The sequence below is a fragment of the Rhinolophus sinicus genome, chromosome 13 (genome assembly GCF_057876585.1).
Source record: "Rhinolophus sinicus isolate RSI-liver-muscle chromosome 13, RSI-T2T, whole genome shotgun sequence".
Taxonomy (NCBI): Eukaryota; Metazoa; Chordata; class Mammalia; order Chiroptera; family Rhinolophidae; genus Rhinolophus; species Rhinolophus sinicus.
This window is the reverse complement of record NC_142513.1, coordinates 61140299-61162955: the sequence shown is the minus strand read 5'-3', so window position 1 is coordinate 61162955 and position 22657 is coordinate 61140299. Positions and strand designations below refer to the sequence as shown.

The 22657-nt window shown below is 43.9% G+C and overlaps 1 protein-coding gene across 2 annotated transcripts in view; it reads right to left on the bottom strand.

The window, feature by feature from the left end:
* Positions 1-22657, bottom strand: part of EFL1 (elongation factor like GTPase 1) — a 75461-nt gene that overhangs the window by 27505 nt on the left and 25299 nt on the right. For both annotated transcript variants that reach the window (XM_074318272.2, XM_074318273.2), the window contains exon 16: positions 2472-2603. In XM_074318272.2, coding sequence (XP_074174373.2) covers positions 2472-2603 — 132 coding nt within the window. The remainder of the gene's footprint in view (positions 1-2471; positions 2604-22657) is intronic.

The following is a 22657-nucleotide window of genomic DNA, read 5'->3' as shown; positions in this document are numbered from 1 at the left end:
ATGTAGAAGAAGGAAGACAGAATTCTGGAAACCAATGATTCTGACCTCGGGTAAACAGGATTTCTTGGCTTCCTGAAGGTAAAGTTAGGAACAGTCCCCAAGGCCAGGCTGGAAACCTGACTCCACCACTTACTGTTAACTGGAAGGCCTTGGGCAAGTTAATTAACACCTCTAAGCCTCAGTTTACCTCCTATGAAGATGAGGATGAAAACCAGCAGAGGGCTGCTGAACATTACATGAAATAATCGAAGTAAAAGCCTTAGTGTGGGCATGGAGTAAGGACCAATGACGATGATGAAAATGATGGTGGCTTTAGGACACCCCGAGTTCTCTGTTTGGGCACTGGATTTTGAGCAGATACTGGGGGCATGGAGCAGAGGGGTGGCCACCGTGACATTCTGACCCCAGCGTGGGAAATGAGAGAGAGAAGAGTGAAAGAATAAATGCTCAAATTACTTCACACCTGAAGAATAAAAAGGTGTCTTGTAGATTAGTCAACCAGTTTGCCAGTAGAAAGAGAAGAGGGCCTGGGGACGCAGGTTCTATTCAGAAGGAAACAGTGCTTCTGTTCAGCTTTGGGGCCAGTGTCACCGGGGAGTCTTGGGACAGGAGGGCGGACACCCCACCAGTCAGTAGACTGGCAATCCCAAGGGAGGGGCTTCTGCCCCAGTAAGTAACTAGGGCAAAGAGTGAACAGATGGTAAGTTCCCTGAGAACTCACAGGAAAGAGATGCATCACAGAAGTGCTCCGACTTTCTAAGTGTGAAATGAGATGCTGACGTTGTACCAACACCAAGAAGAGAAAACAGTGAGTTTCAAACTCAGACCCTGAAATACACAAACGGGGCACTTCAGTGACACAATCAAGAATATGCATGGTTAATGTAGCAAAAACAATATCCTCAATGGGAAAAAGTGGCAGCGCCCCTTTTAAAATGGCAAAGAAAATCATGTGCCCCTTCTAATCATTTATGTTTTACCAAGTTCAGAAAAAAAATGTAATGAAACACATGTGAGGAAATAAAGTCTGGCATCCAGACAGATAATCCTCAATAATTCTATGTACTAGATTACCTCATGTAGGAAAGGAAAGGAATGTTCCTGAGGGTCTGCCATGGGACGGAAAGTCACGTGGGTCGCAGGACCCTCATCCCCGGGGGCTGAGGCGGGATGCAAGACGCTCGGGCTGGGCTCTTACTTGGCTGGGTAACAGCACGAAGTGCACACAACCACCAAACAGACTTCAACAATTATGAATTTCTATTAGAACATTACGGCTTAAATTATCAACTATTTCTTTAATCCCTATTTTAAAATTTTAGATCCAAATGGAAAAGAATTAAGTGAGAAATAAGATATAAACACGAGAAACACCTAAGAAGAAACCATAGTTGCCAGACTCAAATGGCACAGCTTGAATTAAACTGAGCTTTCCTGTACTGAACATGCTTTAGTGCTGGAGGCAGCTGACAATGGCCAGAGCCAGCCCAGCAAGTAGAATAAAAGAAGCCACGAAGGGCCCCCAGGGAGGAAGCAGGCATGACGGAGAATGGGGCGAGTCCACGCGGCCACGGAGTGCTGTCTGCGCGCTGGCCGCCCAGAGGAATGCCGGTCTCTGAGGCCCAAGACACAGTGGGCCGTTTACTAGGACTGAGCCCCAAAGTCAGAGGCACAGTCCTGGAAGGACCAGCTGCCGGGCCCAGGGGTCCTCAATGGCTAAGGATACAAGTATGGCTTAGAACCAGAGACAGGCTTTCAGAAGGCCACGGCTCTGGGTGGAGAGGAGGGAATGAGGCTGTTGTCACACCCTCCAACAGAAAACTAGCACGTACACATCTGTCCTCTGGCTCCTTCACTGACCACCAGGAAGCACTGGGGACAGCAAAGTCGCAGGGAATAAGGGGTTAGCGACAGGCACGGAAATGAAAGACCCGAGTTAATGATGCCTCGCCAGGCAAACGGGATAAACCAAAGACAAGGACAGTGACTACATGGTCTGGCATGTGCGTGTCACATGGCCAGGAGGAAATGTCTAAGCGCACCATCTGTCTAACCAGACAGGAAATGCTCAGTGTCCAGATAACCTAGCAAACCTGGAGGGAAGGGGCAGACCGTGGATTCTAAACCAGGGAGCGTGACATAGGATTCTAAGAACCAGCCCCACAGAACGTGAGCTTTGCCCATGCACCACCTGTGCCAGCGTTCTGGGGATGCAGAGATAACCTGTCTCTCTGCCTCAAGGACACAGGCTGGCTGGAGAGCAAAGGTGCCTAACCACGCCATGCTCCTACGACAGAGGGTAGGTTCCCTTTGAAGAGTCGGTGGTCTGTAGATCCCCCTGGCTCCTCTTCTATTCCTGCATGAAAATGCACAGTATGCTGCGGAAGCAAATCGTGAGGAAGCAAGTCTTAACTGTATGCACTTAAACAGTGTCAGGAACATCCCCTGCTTTTCAAAACAAGTCATCTTACTTGGGTGTTTTGGTTCAACAGCGACCCTCACAATCGGGGTGGCTTCAAAGTTGAGCGGTATGAATGGTGGGCAGGATGGCAGGCTACACAGCGTTGCAGATTTCAGCACGAAGTCTTGAAGTCCCCCTATTCCTGCAGGGAGGAAAAGATCCACCGGGTCAACAAAACGTGAGAGATCCTGACCTTACGTTAGAAAAACAATAGCACCAACCCAGTCTACATGTCCTAGCAGCCAAGGGGCATTCTACTTGTGCATCGTGGGCTCAGATACAATTAAGGAAAGGAGACAACTTTGCTGCCTTCAGTTGACAAATGGATGTAAAGGAACAGGGGTGATGGGATGCCACACAACCGAACCTTCAGCCCAGTGGAGGGGAGCGGAAGCAGAGGCTTCTGACATGCAAGCCTGGAAGGCGGTTTGGAGGATTCTTTTTAGCTGACCACATGGTATGCCCCCCCCCCCTTCCCGCCAACACCTCCACCTGAACGCATCCAGAATCCACCATCTCACTACATGAAGGGGTAGCTCCAACTGTGGGAAAATCTTTTTCACGTTATGCTAAAACCTGTTTCCCCCTTCTCTACACATTCTTAGTTCAGTTCTCCAAAGGTCCACTGAAAACATACTTCTGCTTTTACCAGTTACTCTGTGGATTTTGAAGGCATTTGTCAGATCCTTTCAACCTTTCTCTACAGCATTAGCTCCTTGAACTGTTCAGCTCATATATAGTTTCCAGACCTTCTGATTACCGCACCTTTCGTGTGCAGGAGGCCCTCTTCAGACTGACGTTTCCGAGGTACTAAACTCAGTCCCTGTGCCCCAGTGTACTGACTGGTCACGCTGTGAGTTTCCCATTCCCTCTTGGTCTAGCACACAGAGGTCACACCTGGCCACAGCTTCTTGTTAACGTCCTCCACTGGTACCATGGTGCAACACGTCCAGGTCTGCCCACGTTTCCACTGAGTCTACCTGAACTAGCATCTCCCATGAAGCCAGGGGTTTAGGAAAACCCCACAATAAATATTCTCTTGCAAACTTCATCCATCCTGCTTCTGACCTCTGACCAGCATGCATTTCCTTCCTGCACACACAGCACATGGTTTCAATGAAAAGATAAAGCTGGTCTCTCCCTCCATATCACCAGGGATTCAGGCTGCAGATGGTCAGGATATTCTGAACACGGTCTCTTTGAACTTCTGGTTTACATTTTGCTGTTCAAATGACCAAACCTATTCTTGCTACTCAGATACGCCCGGATTTGTGAACCTGATTATAATTCCCCCCAAAATAATAAAAGCCAAGACTACAGTTTCCTAGTCAAGATTTAAGAATTTATGGGAAAAGCGATGCTCCAAAGACAGTAAAAAACTCACTACCTACTACATGTCACCGTTTTTACTTATTTTAAATACAATTTTAAAATTCAGCAAAGAGACCATTAAGATTTTTTGAGTGCATCACAATACAATGATTTAAAAATCACTTTGAGAGTTTCTTGATACACTATCAGATAATAATTAAGTGTATAACTTGATATTTACCCAAAACAGCTTAAAACAAAGTTTTTGTTTTTAAAATACTATCAAGTACAACTTTGAAAACAAAAAAAGAACAGCATACCCATAGCCACAGTTCTAATGTCGTCACTATTTCCCTTCTCTCACTCCTCTATTGGCACACGTGATTTATATATTATACATAATGTCCATATCATTTTTTATCCTTTCACTTTCAATTTGGTTGCCTAAGTAAGAATTGTAACAATTAAGGAGGAATAACTCCTTCATATAAAGTACATTTTCTATGGCATTTAACTTGGGATTGGGGGGTGAAGGACATATTCCCTCAAGGGCACCATTTCAGACTTTCTAGAAGTGATAGTTCAGGGGGAAAAAATCCGAAATTAGCATGGCATTGATTTGTTTCAAGAATTAAAGAGGGTGTATGTTTTTTTTTAAATGTTTATCAAAAAAGGGCACATAGCTTAAATGAGAGAGAGAGAGAGAAAGAGAGAACAGGAATATGAGTGTGACAGCAATTTATGAAACGCCAAGAATTCTAGCTCGTTTTTACACAAACACCAGTAACTGCTGTCTGACTACAGATAAATGACCCAAGTCCTCTCTCACCGTGACTCTTCTCTTACACGAGTACATTCTGATACACAAGGGTGTGAACTCCAGCACACACACTGGAGATTAGATGACAACACCCAGTAAATGCTGAGTTCTTCCAACCGGTACACACAGGCGCTTGCCAGGCTGTGGACCGCACCCTTCAAATGCTTCTTAGTCAAACATCAGCATCTGCAAACACTACCAGGCCAAAATGTTTTCCCAGCTCTCTGTAATGTTTCCCTTTAAGGAGCATCTTTCACGTGTCACCTTTTATGAGAGGAGACTAAAAAAATTGTGTGGGGCCTGCGAGATGGATGCCTTCTGCTGACTCTTTCCTAGTCTCCCTGGTGCACAGGTTGAATCAATCTGGGATGCGGTCATCCTGGCAGGCAGGGGGATGGTGAAATCATTGCTGAATTCTCACACTGCTTCCTGGGGACAAGCCCGCTGGCGGTGTGGACGGAGAACACATTACTGTCTTCGGCAAGTTTGGATTCGTCAAGTGTGCTGTCACTGTCGGTACAAAAACATTACTGGAATGAAAAGCTCTGTGGGGGAATATGTGAACGCTCTAGCAGAATATGGTCTCCTGATCACCAAAGCTTTATTTCAAACCAGCTTTACCATTATTACATCCAAGACCACCAACCTGTTCCACTTCACTTGTTCAACAGCCTGAGTTAGTGACTCCCTTTAAACCTTCCCAGGAAACGACGGCATGTATCAGGGGCATCTACAGAGCCTCCGGCCACTCCCTCGGTAGGGACACGAGGATTCAGACGAGTGGAACAAAGGTGGTGGGAATCTAGGACCCTTGGTTTGCGAAGACCACGTGCTCTAGGATCTTCTGTCTTTGGATACTGAAGTCCACGTCCTCTACGCCTAATTGTATGTCCTTATTCTGTATCTTTCACCGAAACTCAGACTCGGCTCTGACTCCACTACAATGGGTCTCAGGATCCACGCACTTTCTAACTCTCGCCAGTTAGGTAGGCAGGTAGGCACCTAAATCTAAAACAGGCCTTTTCCAAGCCTGCGTGGCTGGCATCTCCAAAGCAGACCAGGATTGCTTAGCTAAGGTTTTCAGAGGATTGGTCACGTCTGTCCAGCACGCTTGCTAAACAAGTCCATTAATCAACTGCCCTTTGGCTTCTTGGTGTTATAGGAGGCTCCAGGGAAAAGTCTTGCAACCATGACATCACTATGTCAGGTTTTTTTTTTTCCTCCTCAGAGGGACAGATGGAACTCATAACAGCTAATAATAGTGCTTAAGCAAGTTACATCAAGATCTGGGGCCCTTTTGTCAGAAGACAGACCATAGTAAATGCAAAAATTATACTTAAAGAATCAAAAAAATTTGTTTTAGAAATGTGTGGGCTTGCTATCTTTGTCTACGCAAGAATAGGCAGCAACTTGCCCTTCTGTGTCCTGGACCAGACAAGACTTGTAACTGTGTGTCATTACAGGGTCTCCATTTCTGCCCCAAGGAAGGATCATGGGGAAGCCAGAGCACCTCCATTCCTGCAGGAACAGACTGAGTCCACAAAGCCTGGCTCTCACCAAGGGAATTGCACAGCCGGGAGGTCTCGGACTAAAACAGTGGAAGAAATTCCATCCTGGGCCTGGAAGCAGAGCAGCGCACCTGAATGCTGCCTAGTTTGTATTTCAAAGCGAACCAAGGGCGGGCAGGCAGGCAGTTCAAGGAGTCTTCTGGTTGTGGCTGGGTGTCACACCAAGACAGAAAGGAGCTACACAAGCTAGTCCGGGGGAAGGAGGTAGCACGTAGTTAATCAATTAAAATATTTAAAAATCATTTCTTCTATTAGAACCGAAATAGATGTGAAGAACTGACAGGAGTTAGTCGTGTAATGGAGGGGAAGGGAACTACAGGCCAGGCACACAGCATATAAAAGCCCTGGAGTGTCCTGGGAACCTCCAGGAAATGGCAAGTCGTTCAGAAAACCTAGGGCACAGAGCACACATGAGGGGCTGGAAAAACACGAGGCTGAAGGTAACATAGAGATTATTAAGGGACTTGAGTATCACGCTACGCTTAGACTTTACTCTGAAGGCCACAGGTGTGGAGGGACGTAGATGAATGAGCGACAACTGAGGGGGAGCTGGCAAGTCTTGGTGGCTATTAGGAGCTGGGAAGATGGGACAAGGAAGAAAGAAGGATAAAATCCAGATTTCCGACTTAGAAAAGTAAGCAGAGGATTACTTGTTCAAAGCATTGCTCTACTCTTTTAGGTTTATATTTTTTTCCTATCATTTGTATTAGTTCTTTACACAATAATATTCTGCTTCCTATCAGTTTCCTCCGGAGTATACTTTCCATTTTTATCTCGTCACTATTTTTCCACTCTAGTACCTCTCTGAGCCTTTTCTATTTGGTGTCTAAGCTTAAAAACTTAGAAAGTCATGCTTTCAAATAACTGATCAATATTGATTCAACTTTCTATTAGTTTTCCCGTGATTCAGTCTGGAGGCACAGGCATTTCATAAAGTGTCTTCAATGAACACGTGAACATGAGCACAGTTCTGTCCTCAGAGCTTATATCTGCAGTGGGACAAAGGGGATAACGAGGCAATCGTCATATGACGTGATAAAAGTTACAACGAAAAAAGCACATGGCTTGTTCATGTGGAGAGACACTGAAAGTTACAGACTTTAACCAGAGAAGCCTCCGTACAGGAGCAGCGCGTCATCTCTGCACATGTTGCCGGAGGAGGGTGTGGAGGTGGGGAAACCGCACCCCGCAGGCCCAAGTGAGAAGCGAGCCACTGCGGAGCACAACGCATGACGGAGAAGACATTTCTATCCCACTCATTTCCACTTCCCTGGGATCCTGCAACTGCCATCATGCCGTTTCTTTAGTCAGCATGCATTCTTGTGACATTCCATTTGGCACCTGAGGACCCTGAATATAATTGCAGCTCTGACCTTACGCCAGCTACCTCACCTCTCCCAAGTTTTAGTTTCCACATACACAGCACACAAGGAATACATGTAGTCCAGGGTTACTGTAGGACAATCACAGAGCACACACTCAGTGAGTGCCGTGGTGGCCATGGGGGGAATAGTCACCGAGGTAGCTGTTTTACTACTAGATATGTACATTTTAATATCTACTGTTACCTAGTAAACTGTAAAGAAGGACGTAATAACTACTCTGAGGCACAAATTCATACTCGCAATCAGATCCATCTATGAACTTTGTAGCCTTCTCTTCTCACTGACCTAAATTCATATTGTACATAGTAACACATCATTTTAAGGGATGCTCCTTCAAGCTGTGCATTCCAACTCAAAGGATTTAAATAAATGGGAAACATACAAAGTTTAACACATAGGAAGCATAAAATGCCTTGTATAGTTTAAAACAATGCTGAAAATGTAAGATACAAAATGAAAAAAAGAGAGAGGTATGGCTTTAGATAACCAGGAACTTATAACCTGATTTCTTCTACCTTTAAACTCGACATAGTTCCAGGAAGCAGAGTCACTTCTGGATGAAATGACTTCATCACAAGGACACAGAAGATCCTGATTGCAACGATCAAAGAAAGAAAACTAAGAAAAACCTGATGAATAGGGAAACTGGAGAATGTCACTTCAAACTATGAGTTAGTTCTCTTAGCTATGGGGAGATTAAAGAAAAACAGCAAGAGTCAGTCCGTAACTCTTTTCTTGAGAAAATAGCAACTTAAGAAAAACAAAGCATAGGCAGTGTAGTGATGGTGATCTGTTTGACAGCAGACCAATGGAAATGAATGAAGAGCCCACACGGAAATGACAAAGGGGCATCAGTAGCAGAAAGGAGGGCCTATTCAGTAAACAGCATTTGGTACCTGGAGGGGGGGGGGCGGCATTTCTGGATGGGGTCCCCTACTTGCGTTTCGTGGGCAGGCCCAAGGACAAGGGCCTTGCAGTGTGTGGAAATGTCCCACACAAAGAATTTCCCCAAGTTGCACGGCTTTTGAGGATTCTGCTGGACAAACATGTTTGTAATGACCTGCCTTAAATCCAACTCCCTCCATTTTTATAAGGAAGCAGTTTTTGCACAGTTTAATATACACTGAATTTTCAGGAACTTTGTTCTGAAAAATGAGCTGTTCTATTTACTACCAGCCATCAGCGCTACACGTCTGCATCAAACCGCGTCTGCAGCTGTCACATCCACGTGGCTGCCAGCCAGTGTAATCAAACTGGGACATTTACATACGGCGATGGATTTGCTTTTACTGTAAATTACTTCCCTTCCTTGAATTTATCCTTGATATCACAGGTAAGGTCTTGTATTGATGTTTCTGAAATTAGGTCGGTGGATAAATTTATTTTGTCTTTCAAGTTCATTTTTAAGTGGATGTTCATTATACACTACTTCTATGATTATAAAAAAAACTTTTTTAAACCAGAGGTTAACAAAAGAAAACCACCGGCCTTTCTGTGGCTTCTGTACCTTGAATGCTTGCATTGTTTGAATGACCACTCAGCAGTAAACCCTGGGATTCTGCTGTAAACGCACTCCATTTGCATTAATCAATTTCGTAACTGAAGCTGTGCCGTCACCTCTGAACTGCCAGACTTGGATCTCCCTGGTGCCTGGTGCCCGCAGAGGGAGTCTTGGGTTCCCACCTGATAGGGAGCTGGAATGCTTCTTGGGGTGAACCGAGGTCCTGAGAGTGAGCAGCTGACCGCCCTAGACTGAAGGCCCTGTTCAGTCTTACAGCCACAGGGAGACCCTAATCGCCTGATCCACTCCCAGGCCACCCTGGGCCTGCGTCACCTGATGCCACCCCTGTGTCCTTCACCATCGATAACAAACACTTTTCCAATGGTCAGTTTTTCCTCAAAGTCAATTCAGGAATTACGGAAATTGGAGGGCCCTACAGAACCTTAGAGTCTAACATAGTGTGATTCATTTGAAAGTAGGACTCAAAACAGTTGAAGAAATATTCTACGTAATCCCTGTGCTTTTCTCGGTTTACGGCACCCAATGTGGACCACGCACTGATGCTTACCTGTCTGTGCTGAGCACGGCACCGCGCAGGACACAGAGAGGAAGCCCACCAAGACCCACTTCCCCCTTCTCGCCGTTTGTTACTGAACGGGCTCCGAAGGCTCTCTGACAACTGAGTCACATTGCTGCTGGTAATGCCTTCCTATCCCGAGCCTCAGGGCTTGAGATTTTTGACGCTCTGACCATGTGTCTGCATCCGGACGTGACACAGTTACTAGGCACAGATAGTTTACTTGCTACTAGTACCTACTGAAGAAATATAATTTTTAACGGGAAAAAGTAACAACATTAGAATGGGAACTGAATTTTAAGCAAACATAGGTCATTTTAATTCAAGCCAATACTTTTCCCAGAGCACGCCTTCCTTCCCCGTAAGAAGCAGCAGCTTCCAAAGCAGTTTTGTTACTGCGGACTGCTCACTGCTCTGATCAATGAAATAAGAGTAAGACTCCAGGCTGGGTTTTCCATGCTAATATCACTGTGAACATTACTGAGGCTTTACATTCCAGGAGTGGCAGGTCTTCACGTTGTATTACGAAAGCACAGTTGGTTAGTGCTGCCATTGTAAAGCACCCAAACCCCTTCATGAAGGACAAAGGGATCTGTACCGGGAGGCTGGATTAATGAGACGCTAACCAGAGAGGGGGCCCCAAATTGGTAAATCCATTCTCATTTGCTTCCCTTTTATAAAATAACAGATCAACGCATTTCTACAAGGTAGCAGTTTTCCTCACTAACAACATCCTAAATGCTAGCAACAGAGGACTGGCCAATCACACAAGGTACACCTGTCAACACAGTACCGTACAGCCACGAGTAAATTGAATTTTGAAAACTATTTAGACACAGATAAAGCAGAATAGAAAACACTATGTAGGCAAAATTATACAAACAATAATTAAAAGAAATACAACTAAAATTAGAAATTATAATTGTGTTAGTGTTGATATTATATTTTAAAATAAAAATACTGTCATCTTTACCATGAAAACTTATGAGACACAGGCACAAGAACTGTTTGAGTTTTTTAAAGAGCCACCATTAACAGAACCAAGTGAATGTCAACTCCATAAACGAGCGTGTGGCAAAGGTAACGAGACACTGCAGTTGACAGTGATTCTAAGTCGACGTGTTCACACTGCACAGAACAGTCTGGACTCCCGCCTCACACCACTTGCGAAAACCAATTTCAGATGGATCACAGGTCTGAATCTCCTAAGTAAAGCAGAAACGCTTACAGAACAGCAGCATGGGACTTATCCATGACTTTGCAGCAAGCAGCTTCTTTCAACAGGACACAAAAAGCATGAACAACAACAAAAAAAGGATAAATATTACACTACAGTAAAATTAAGAACTGCTGTTCATCAAATACCCCATTAGAGAACAGGAAGGTACCTCAGAGAGGAGAAGATATCTGCAATAAACATATCCAACCAGGGGCTTTTATGGAGAATATATAAAGAATGCCTACAAATCAATACAAAAAAGGCAGAGAAAAGAGGGCAAAGACTTAACCGGCATTTCATAAATGAGTGAAAATCAGCAGTCACTAAACTCTAATGGAAAGGAGCTTAACGTCAGTCGACATCAGGGAAACCACATAAGATACCACTCCATACACACCAGAGTAGCTCGAATGAAAACAAAAACCAGTGTTTACGGAGAAGTGGAGATTTCAGCCCCTCCTGGTGGGAGCACACCGTCCTTTCCCTAAGCTTGAACACACACCTACCCTGTGATACAACACTCGCCGTTCCACAGAAACATGTACAAATACTCAGCAAAAGAGAGATACAAGAATATTCAAGGCAACAATATTCGTAATAGCCAAATACTGAACATAAAACTCCACGTCCACCAACGGAAGAGTGGATGGATTGTGGCAGTGACACAATCAGCAATGAGAATGAAGTAGTCACAACCCTGTGCAGTGACACGGATGAATTTCACAACTAGAACGTTGAACAACAGAAGCCCAACACAAGAGTACATTCTCCATGATTCAGCTTATACAAAACTTAACAACATGTACAATTAACTGCGATGTTAGGAGCCAGGAGCGTCGCTGCCCTTAGGCGCAGGGGGTGCACGCAGCAGCGCCTGGAAGCACCCCTGGCTTCTGGAATGCTGGGAAAGTTCTGTTTCTGGATCTGGATGCTAGTGACACTGGCGTATGTTCAGTTTATGGAAATCTACCAAGAAACTATGATTTAAGATTTGTATACTTTTCCATACGCCTGTTGTGCAACAGTAAAAGTGTGCTTAAAAATGTTATTTGATCCAAATCACATGGGTATTTAAAGGGCATCAGAATCTTTTAGAGATGGCATTAACTGCAAATAATAAAGATAAACCATTTCAGACCCTTAAAAAAGTACTGGCAGCAAAAAAAAGAGTACATGGTTTGTCTCCTTGTATCTTTCTGTCCACTGTCATCTGATGATTAACGAAATATGTGTCTTTCACTGAAACATTCTTACCCTGATTCTTCTGAGCACGTCTGTCCTTGAGCAAATCACTTCCCCTGCTGATACGGACGCAGCCAGCCTCCTCCCAGACCCTCTGGATCCTGACGCTGCAGTTCACTCAGAGGTTGGCCCTTCTAAATCTCCACTGGAAGATGCTCAAAAGGGTTTCTTGGTTTGGGGTCTGTTTCACTTTTCAGGAAAATAAAACAATCCCCAGCAAACATCACATACTTTTCTGCTGCCTTTATTTATAAACAACATCCAACGCATTCCCCAAAATATTTCCAAGTGTCTCCTTCCACTGTCACCAGCTACCACTGCTGAAATCCAACCCTCACATTAGTAAAATCATCTCAGCTCACATCCTGGGAAACGTTCCTTCAGCTCTAAGACAAACAGAGGAAAGTGCTGGAAAGAGGAGGCCAGCAAAATAATATGAAAGTCGTGTTAAATTGTGTCCATAACACGGTCAATGGCGGCCCGTGTATGTGAGTCTCTGGGCATAGACCCCAGAAGTACTGCGAGGTCAGATGGTCACTTCCAACTGGTCCCAAATAGGAGACCCATGAGGGGACATCAGGAGAACTTCCTTCACTCCACTGGGGCATGGAGTGTGTTTTCTCAAACCACCAGTGTCCTGCTAATTTTTTAACAAGCTCTATGCCTAGTGACGCCTGTTGCAAACTAAAGAACTGCTCTTTAAAGAACACACAGCAGAAATGCCGCTGGAGCGCCTGTAAAGCAGCCTTCCTAAAACAGACTAAGGCAGACCACTCACGGCTCAAGGCTCCCCAGCCTGTGCCTCCAAGTGAAGCTGGATTAACAGTCACCAAGCCCACGGGCTCTGTCTCCACCAGTTGCCACGTGGCCTTGTTTGGAATCTGTCACCTTCTCTGCGTCTGTTCCTAATGGGCACAACAGGTGTAGTTGTGGTGCTGAAACTCTGCAGGACTCTCTGAAGTAGGGGAAATGCTTCCACAAACTCGACCCTGTCGGAAGGTGGAAGACACTGATTGCACCCAATGTCTTACAGGGGTCATCTCCTCCAGGTGTTACTCTTGCCTCAAAGGTCTCGGTCATGGGAGCAACGAGACTGGGCCAAAAGGCAAATCAAGTGACAGGCATCACACCAATCCTCCCTCTGGAGACCAACACTTAGCTATTGGATTTCTCTGCCATGTCTGGTTTCTCGTTCCTTAGGAGTTCCCTGCAAGAGGCACCTCAATCCCCTTCAGGGGTCCATTTGACCAATCATCTGGAGAAGCCCTACACCCGAAGCCCAGAAGCTGCAGTCCACGCTGGCGCTGACCCTGCTGCGAACTACGTGAGTTAGTATTCTACACTAAGGAACCGGCTCCTGGTATGGGCTCCGGTGTACACTTCCGAATACGCTCAGGCAGCGGGAAAAGCCTTCAGGGGCATATGAAAGCAGCGGGTTTTCCGATCCAATGCCCTATCAGGGTGGTAAATGCATTATCTGGAAAACAAAATCATCTCTTAAACGGTCTCTATTTTAGTTAACATCAAGGGACGTATTTAAAGCTTGGAACTTTTATAGCTTGCTTATGAAATAGCATTGTCCCTGACTTAAAGGCAGAAACATAAAATGTGAAGGCAGTGGGTCACGCTCTCTCCTGGCTGCGGCCAGTCCTCAGCACTCACCCATTTTACAGATGAGGGATCTCAGCGATACAGTGGGGAAAGACTGATCCCAGATCTGTCCCTGGCACATCTGGAGACAGCTGTTTTCCTGACTGCCCGGCCAGGGCCTTTCCCTCTATGCTACGCTCCCTCAGTGTCGTCCACATAAGACGAGTTATATTTGTCCAAGGCCAATAAATAATTGTAATTCCTTTGCAGAATCACTGAAATCTTAATTCACATGCCTGTCCTGCACTGAAGGAAAAGTAAATGTGGTAGATGAGAAGGAGAGAGAACGGCAGGGAGGGAGAGGCAGTGGGTCACGCTCTCTCCTGCAGAGCTGCTCAGCACATAGGAACAGCGGAGGAGGAAGCAGTCCTATGCCCAGGATGAGCCTCAGAGGGGCCAAAACCCGGGCAGGTAGATGTTGGGTGCCCTGCCCACAATTACCTTCATACAAGGGAAGCCGATTTAACATTAACATCAAATGGACCTTCCGGGACAAAAGGGTTCCAGGGAAGCACCTTGACAATGTAAAACTGTCATGGAAGAAAACGGGGGTGGGGGGTGGGGAAGGGTGGGGAGACAGCACTAGTCGCAGCCTCTGCCCCTCTACGGGCAACATTCACGATCTCAAGTGCCAGCAATTGTTTTTGTCCTTTTTTCCTTTGGGTATTTAGAAGTTGGAATTCGTTTTTGTTCTTAACTTTTTCATTTTTTCTCTTTTCATTTAAAAGCTATGCATTATAATAAACTAAGCAAAACAGTAATGTATAGAAAAAAGTTCATAGTCTTGTCCTTTCTCCTGATAAACACCTTCACTAGTGTCTGCGGAACATTACTGGTACAAACGAAAATGTACACGTCACTTTTTAATCCATCTGGATTTTTATCTTGGCTTACCACGTGAGGTAGAGATATCATTTTTTACTTTCGAAAATGGGTGACCTAATGTCCTCACTCTATGACTGGGAATGGGGGTGGGGCATGTGCGTGCGTGTACCCCCCCCCCCCCCGCTCCCCAATACCTAAGAATCGCATGTCTTCTGGGTGGGGGTAATATACATGTTGAGACTTGCCTGTGTGGTCAGAAGAACTGAACCTGGCTCTGTGTCTCAGAGGTCAGTCACAGCGGCGGGGGACTGATTTAAAGACAGATTGCTTTTCCTTCTCTGAACCATTTGCTTCATGTTAACCAAGTCTGGGAAAATGAAGGTCACTTAATTTGTTTTAGCTGAACGGTGGAATTATGATCCACCCCGCTCTTTGAGCTGTTCTTGTCCCAAAGTCCTCAGATGAGAAAGCTTGGTAAGTCTTTGTTTTTCTGGTTACACATATGTGGGCTGTCGTTTGTTTCACCCATTTTATCCAATAATCCCTTTCCTGTCATCCTCTGAGTAATTTGGGAGTTCGGAATTTTCCTTCTCTTCCTTCCAAAGTACTCAGCTTCCAGTTGTTTCGAAATGTGGGGAGAAATGGCCCAGTACCATGAAGGAATGAAATGCTGAGAGAGCTCAGTGGGCACGAGACGGCACTGCGGAGTGCGCGCTACGCTCACTCGGCCAGGTTCCTGTTCGTCCCATTTTAGACCGAGGGTTTCGTTTATCTGTGTGGTTGGTCCCACTGGGAGGGTATAGCTGGGCCCTGATTTAGTCCGAGCTGTGACGTACGAGCGGCGGGAGGACAGTTCCTTCTCTGGGAGAAGACCCCCTGTGGTCCTTAACTCCCCCTCCAGCGGGAACCAGGTCCACCTGGTTGCAAGGTTTCGCCTTTTGCACATTCGAATCCCTTTTCTGAAGCTAATCGGCGCTCCTAAATCCCTCTCTGAGCTTGCTGCAAATGTGTCAGCAGTTATGGTCTAAGTTGCCTTATGCTTCTGCTGTGTCCTGCAGGCACTGCGAGTATTATTTATTGTTCAGCACCCTGCGTATCTCAACTGCGGATCTTCTGCCCAGTGATGTAAGAGTCAGCCCTTTCCAAGGTGAACACTCACAATGATAGCTTTCCTAACAATATCCAAGGCAAAAGAATTAGATTAAGAATCAACCACTGATTTTGGTGATAGCTATAAGCTTGAGTCGCTTTTCTTAGCCACTGTTCTAGCCTGCTTCACATCTCTCCTCACCTCTCAGGTCCTAGAGTGCCACAGCCCCACAGAAAGTAAACCAAAACCATGGGGATGAAAGCGTGACCGGCTCTAGCCACCCTTGAAAGGTGAGCCCTTCATTAATAATATGTACTGCTCGAGTATTCTGCTCTTGGACTCGTAAGATAACCCGGCATTGTTCTCCTGGGCAGACTTCCAGTTTTTAGGGAATCCTGTGCTTGGTTTTGTTTTAATGTTGGCTTCAGTGACTCCCTAAGAAATTTAACCAGCTGCCAACTGACCCTATTCACAGAGAACACAAGGGCCTATTGTACACCCTGTGATAATATTCAAAATGGCTAAAAATTCAGTGCCTCACAGCTACAGAATAAATGTTGCTGGACCATCTTGAGAACCTTTGTTATTATTACATTTCTCCCAGCTCCTTCCAACAGATTTAGGGAAAGTGGGTGCACTTAGCACCAAACCCGTCCTCCTCGGCTGGTTTCTTACAAGAAGTACATTTCACATAATAGTCCTATTGCTTTTGTTGGTTAAATTGGTGTTTTTCTTTTGAAATGCCATATCTTTCTATGTTCATTGATTCTCCTACATTCACTCCAAGAGGGAAAGTGTCCACGTTTGATTTGTGAGTGACGAGGAACTGTGCCAGACAGCACACGCACGCTTCGGTTCCAATCTTTAGTCTTCACAAAAAAGAGAGGGAAGATTTTAGATCTACTGTAAATTTCTTCGCCAGTGTGGTGATGCAATCATCTGGATGGTAGAAGAAAGGGTGGGCAAGGAGAATCAGCAGGGGGTTTACTTCTGTCTCACATTGTTTTCATGTCTTCAGTGATATCAGCAATAACACTGATTTAATAGTAAGAGGTGGGTGTGTCTGCAAAATGATTTTTATTGTTGGTGGAACATTTTTAAAAGGGATAATAGGTCACAAGCAGACTATCAATAAAGTCCCCAAAATATATACAGCAGTTATTATTTAATGATTCTTCTTAATCTTTTCCATCCTACTTTGCATCCCTACTGTGATTAAAAAAAAAACACAAGAGGGATTTTTCTTTTTGAAAATGATTTAAAACTCACTTCCACCCCTGTAGGTATGTAAGGAAAACTGAGTTTTCTTTACCCTATCTTTTCTCCTTGGCTATAGCCCCACCTTTCCCTACACATATTATTCATTATCCACATCGTAGCAAATTATACATATATTATAAACACGAAGAACAACAATAACAAATGGGTGAAATCTTTGGGACTCTTAATTTCTAAAAAGATTACTTAAAGCAGTAAAGTTTTCTTTTATAGGAAAGAATGTTTAAAATTTCATCATTCAAATGTAGCCTATCTAAAACACCTGGAAATGATTTCCAAGTTTTCAAAGTCACTATTCTAATAGGTATTACTTCCAACCTCACCATTACTAGCCTTTGAAATATAGAAGCTAAAAGCAGACTGGACAGATCAAATACTACAGATAAAAGCATTTTGAAAAGCATATAGTGCTATAAAAACATAAGGTGGTAGTATTAGAAATGGATTTGGACATGAAATCCCAAACGCATTCATTTCAATGATTCCCTTCAATCTTGAACGAGGGCAGAAAACACTGAGACTTTAATCCAGATCCAGTTCTGCATCTTACTAGGATCATTTCAGGCCAGTCAACTTTAATCAAACTGCACTCCATCCATACAGGATCAGAAACAAACTGAGAGGTGCTGGTCAAGCGCCTCAGCTTTCCACGCAGAGCCATCATGCTCACTTTCTTAAAGGGCATTTGGAAATTACGTGATCAAATTTGAAAGAGCTGTCTTTCTGACACAGGAAAATTTTGTATCTGTGGCAAAGTTAAAAATCTCTGGCTGTAACTGACTTGTTAGTGATAAAATAGTCACAGTGACAATGGAAAGCCCTCATGTGAATTGATAAAGCGATTAACAATATCGTGTTTTCCCAAAAACAAGACCTAGCCGGACTATCAGCTCTAATGCGTCTTTTGGAGTTAAAGTTATTTGACCTGGTCAAACAAGACCGGGTCTTATATTAATTTTTGCTCCAAAAGACGCATTAGAGCTGATGGTCTGGCTAGGTCTTATTTTCGGAGAAACAGGGTAGCAATGAATTTGAAAACGTGTCAGCAGAGAATGTGGTAAGCTGCCCGAGGCGGCCACAGTGCACAGTCCCTCCTGACTCCATGTGAACAAGCGCTCAACACACAGCTGTTGAACCTCCAAATTAATAACATATCCAACACCAATTTCATAAAAGAAAGGAAACAGGCAAAAATGGTGTGCACGTGCGGATTGTGTATGGAAACCTATGGAAGGATACATGCCAATTTGTTATCAATGGTTATATCAAAAAAGTGGTCGCAGAGATGAGATGATTAACTTTTGACATTTCTGAAGTGTTGGGTTTTTTACTGTAAACATGTATTACCTCTGAAATCCCAATGAGTAAAATAAAAATAAAAACATACCATTTGTTGCTAACAAAGAATGGATATTATTTTTAAAACAGAAAACAATTCAAACCGTGTGTGTGTGTGTGTGTGTGTGTGTGTGTGTTTTCCCCAAGACAAAACACCCTAGGACTATGTTATGGTTTGCAACTACTGGATCCTGAAAATAGAATAGCGAACTTAATAACCAAATATACTTGGAGAAAAAAAATACAGATTCAACTAATATTTACTGAGCATCAATCATGTCCTAACCAGTTATCTAATAACTAGGACTTAGAGAATATCTGCACTCAATTTATGCATAGCCTTCCTTATTTACACCCAATTATATCCCCTTCCAGCTCTGCAGATAAGCAACCCTTACACTTTGAAGATAAAATCAAAGATTACTATACTTCATCATTATCAACGGTTTTTATTCATGAGAGTGCACAGCACTATTCAATGTAAGAACAGTTAAGTGGTCCATATTCTGCCTAAGTTTGGAGGCATTCAGCCAGAGTAAAATTTGGCAAAGCCTTTTAAAATACATTAATTTTTTCTGATGTTGTAAACTGCCTATCAAAGTACAAGGGCGTATTTTGCAACTTAAACTCTAAAAACGGGCGCTGTTCCCTCCTCTGGCTCATAACTAACTGTTACTGAATACACCCTGCTTTCAAATTAAGAAGCCAACCCGATTCTTTAGAAATCAATTGAATATGCTCCCAGATATGTTTGGCCTCGTCCTGATCTCCTTCCAGGGCTCTCCAACTACTGTCCCACCTGGTCTCTGCCATCTGCCTTGGGTCCCCCACTCTCGCTCTAGGTCTTTGTTGCCAACACGGCTGGTGGTGACAGCGGCTGAATCAGTGAGCCTCTCTCCGTCAGGCCCTTCTATCTGGTAGTGGCATCTCTGAGAAACAACTTCAGTTGAGAAAGTGTTTACTGAAAACTTATTTGGGGTAGCAAAACAGGGTCACTGGACTTTCTTGCGCTGGATGGATGCTCTGCCCCAGCTCAATCCCAGCTCCCCGACCTGAGGACTTCACACAACCCTCAGACTAGACCGAATTTCACCTTCAATTATACGAAGCTGAACTGTTCCCCCCCACGATTCGTTCCAGAAACACTTCTTGAGCACTTACTTAGTGCAAAGCATGTTATCAGACATTGCCAGAGATAAAGATGAATCAGGTAAAATTCACCCTGAAAGAATTTAGAGCTTAAGCTGCTGGGATACACTTCAGTGCTGACTCTTATGTTTAAAGAATGATTTGAAAACATAAAAGACAACCATTAACAGAATTAAAAACAGGATAAGCCTTCTAAAACATCAGAAAATCTAAAAATACAGAAAAGTATAGTAAAAAACTGCACTGAAGAAGCACTAACATGCACTAAAGTTGAAGCACAAAATACTCAAAGGAAACGTATGTCAGTCATAACTAGAGTGACCACAGAACTCACCATCCAAAGTGCATTTTTAGGAGTGAAAGGGGGCACTGTTAATAGCCTCTCCAAAATGGCAGGCAAATAAACCAGGATGTCCTGAGCAAGCCAGGTTGTGAGGTCTCCCTAGTTATAAAAATAAATAGTTCACTTTACTAGTAAGAAAGGGAGACGGAGTTAATGGGTTCAAATGCTAATCTTCCTCTCCACTTCCCTACTGTTTTGTTTTCAGAATCTAAAAATCGAGGAGGCATACTGAAGAAAATGGGAAAAAAGAGTAGGATACACAAAAAATATTCTATGATGTATACAAAGAACCAAGCTACCGACTTGTTACGTTTCAAAATAAATTTAAACTTGGTCATAATGTTTGAGTTTTGGACATATTTGTATATCATTCAGAGTTAAAATCAACAAATTCAAATCATCTATCACTATACCAGTGATTTAACAACTTCTATTACTACTTGTTTGGGATTTTTAAAGACATATTTTAACATAGGTTTTACATACCTGGGTTCAGTTATAAACTCGTCTAACCCCTTAAAGGGAACAGTTTTTCAAATTTAGTATCCAAAACACTATGGCTATATTAGACTTATGGAAAAAAATCAGACTTTTATGGGCCAAACAAATCCAGAAAACACTCAAAATCACTCAGAAAATGATAACTTGAAAGATCTGAGTAAGACCACTGTTATATTACTGCAAAGTCTTACAGCCCTAAGATTTCCAGGTGTGGGCAGCCCTAGAGTATCTCACACCTGGGCAAATTAATATATCCACACATGAAAGACACACAGCCACATGTGCGCACACACCCAGCACAGCTGTCTATTCCAATCTCTGCACTCTGCTGTAGGCCCCCAGGAGAAATGAATTCCTGGTGAACACTGAACATCAGAAACAACAAAGAAGTGAAGCAGAAGCACATGCCTGGTGGTCAGATGCTGGAAATTCAAGTTCCAGTACCTGAACCTCCATTCTCCTTTCGAATCTGGAGTTCCTCAACTTTCCCATAAATAATCTAGAAGCCATCTCCAAACTTCCAGACACTCTTCCTCCTGCTCACACTTCCGTTCCACCTCTTTCTCAGAAGGAGCACCGGGGAGGGCCGAGCACACGCACACTGGAGCGTGGGCCCTCACGACGTACACCCTGTGTCACAGGCCCGGGCTCAGCAGCAGAGAAGTGCCCTAAGGATGACGACCCGGCCCCAGGAGCCTAGAGACACCACCTGAAAACACAACCAATGCAATGGATTCCATGTTCTAAGGCAATGGAGTAAGAGCAGAGGAGCTCAGGGAAGCAGCCAGAAGGACCGCCTAGAGCAGCCGGAGGCTTCAGTGAGGTGGCGAAGCTGGGCTGAGCCTGAGATGACTGAGCAATACAGGGAAACAACACCTGAGAAGAGACAACGTGTGCTGCAACACAGAGGGATGGAAATCCTGATGCGTCTCTGTGTGGGACTGTAAACTGGTGCAGCCACTACAGAAAACAGTATGGAGGTTCCTCAAAAACTAAGTAAGTAGATTCCATAAGCAGAATGACAAAAATCAGCATATTTTCATTTTAACAATCATAGAAAAGGAGGAGAATCAATAACAGAAGTATTTAAAATAATCTCAGCTACACAACTGCACAGAAAACAAAATCTAGCTAACAACGGGTGGCTGGGTTAGTGCAATTAGTTGTACAAGTCAAAACCTTCTCAGTCTCAGCTTTCTCATCTGCCAAATGAAGATAGTTAGTTTACCACTCAAGTTTGTTGTGAGATTTAAATAAGAAAACACACAAAAGTGACTCGCTGAACACCTGGAACACAGTAGGTGCTAAGTAAATGTTGGGTAAATCTAGTTCGAGATCTCTCTCAAGTGCATTTAGAAACATGGTATCTCTTATTATCAGTTAACAAAAAATATGTAAATACAATGACTTATGTAAATACAATAAATTACGTAAACTATTCAGAAGATGAAATTTTACAATTGTCATTTTAGAAAAATTGAAGACTTGTCACTGTGACGATAAACAATATTATACAATAAATCTATTAACTGCTGTTTCTGTAGAGACCTACAAGAAAATGTTCCTCTCTCAACCCCACTTCCATCCTCAGGGGAAAAGGGTTTGCCTTTGATTTTCAAAGCATATCTGATTTCTTCTAGCCATTACGGAGTCAAATAATAAGACGGGTTTAGATACAACAGTGAAGGAATAACAACTCTTACTTCAATTCCGCACTTAAACCAAAGACCCAAATCCTTTGAAATACGATCATCAATGCAGTTATGCACTGAACTGCTGCAAATTAACAGACAGTCACCTGGGAAACATAAAACAAAACCAGTGACAACGTGCTTCTAACTGCATGGGAGAGGTCAGGACACTAGTGATATTGTATATTCTGCTTCATTGTCCACTAAGCAGCATATATTTTCATAATAATGCTTTTGCCAAGTAGGAACAACCCAAGGAGTCATAACTCAGTTTTCAAGATGAAGAGAAAACCAAAGGGAAAAAATATACAACTGAAACAATGCCTCTAGTATTTGGAGGAGAGGTGGGAGGGACGGAGAGAGAAAGGGCCAAAATAAATTTAAATGACTGCTTTGCGAGTGTTCTTCAGGTTTGAACAGCAAGCTAAACTCATCGTAACTTCTGTGTTTTAATGCTTCAGACATCTCTAAACGTCGGATCCTAACCGCCTGCCTGCCACGTGCAGGACGTTGGGCTGGCTGGACACGGGGGTGTAGCTTACGGCACCTCCACAGAGGAACGAATGCTGCTTCTGCTCACTTCAGCCCAGCAGAACACAAACCCACTTGGCACTCTGATGCCCCCCCCACCCAACAGCTTCGTATCTTTATAAACACAGAGGCAAAGGTTACAAATGTCACATGTGGGCTCTGGCGCAGAGCACGGGC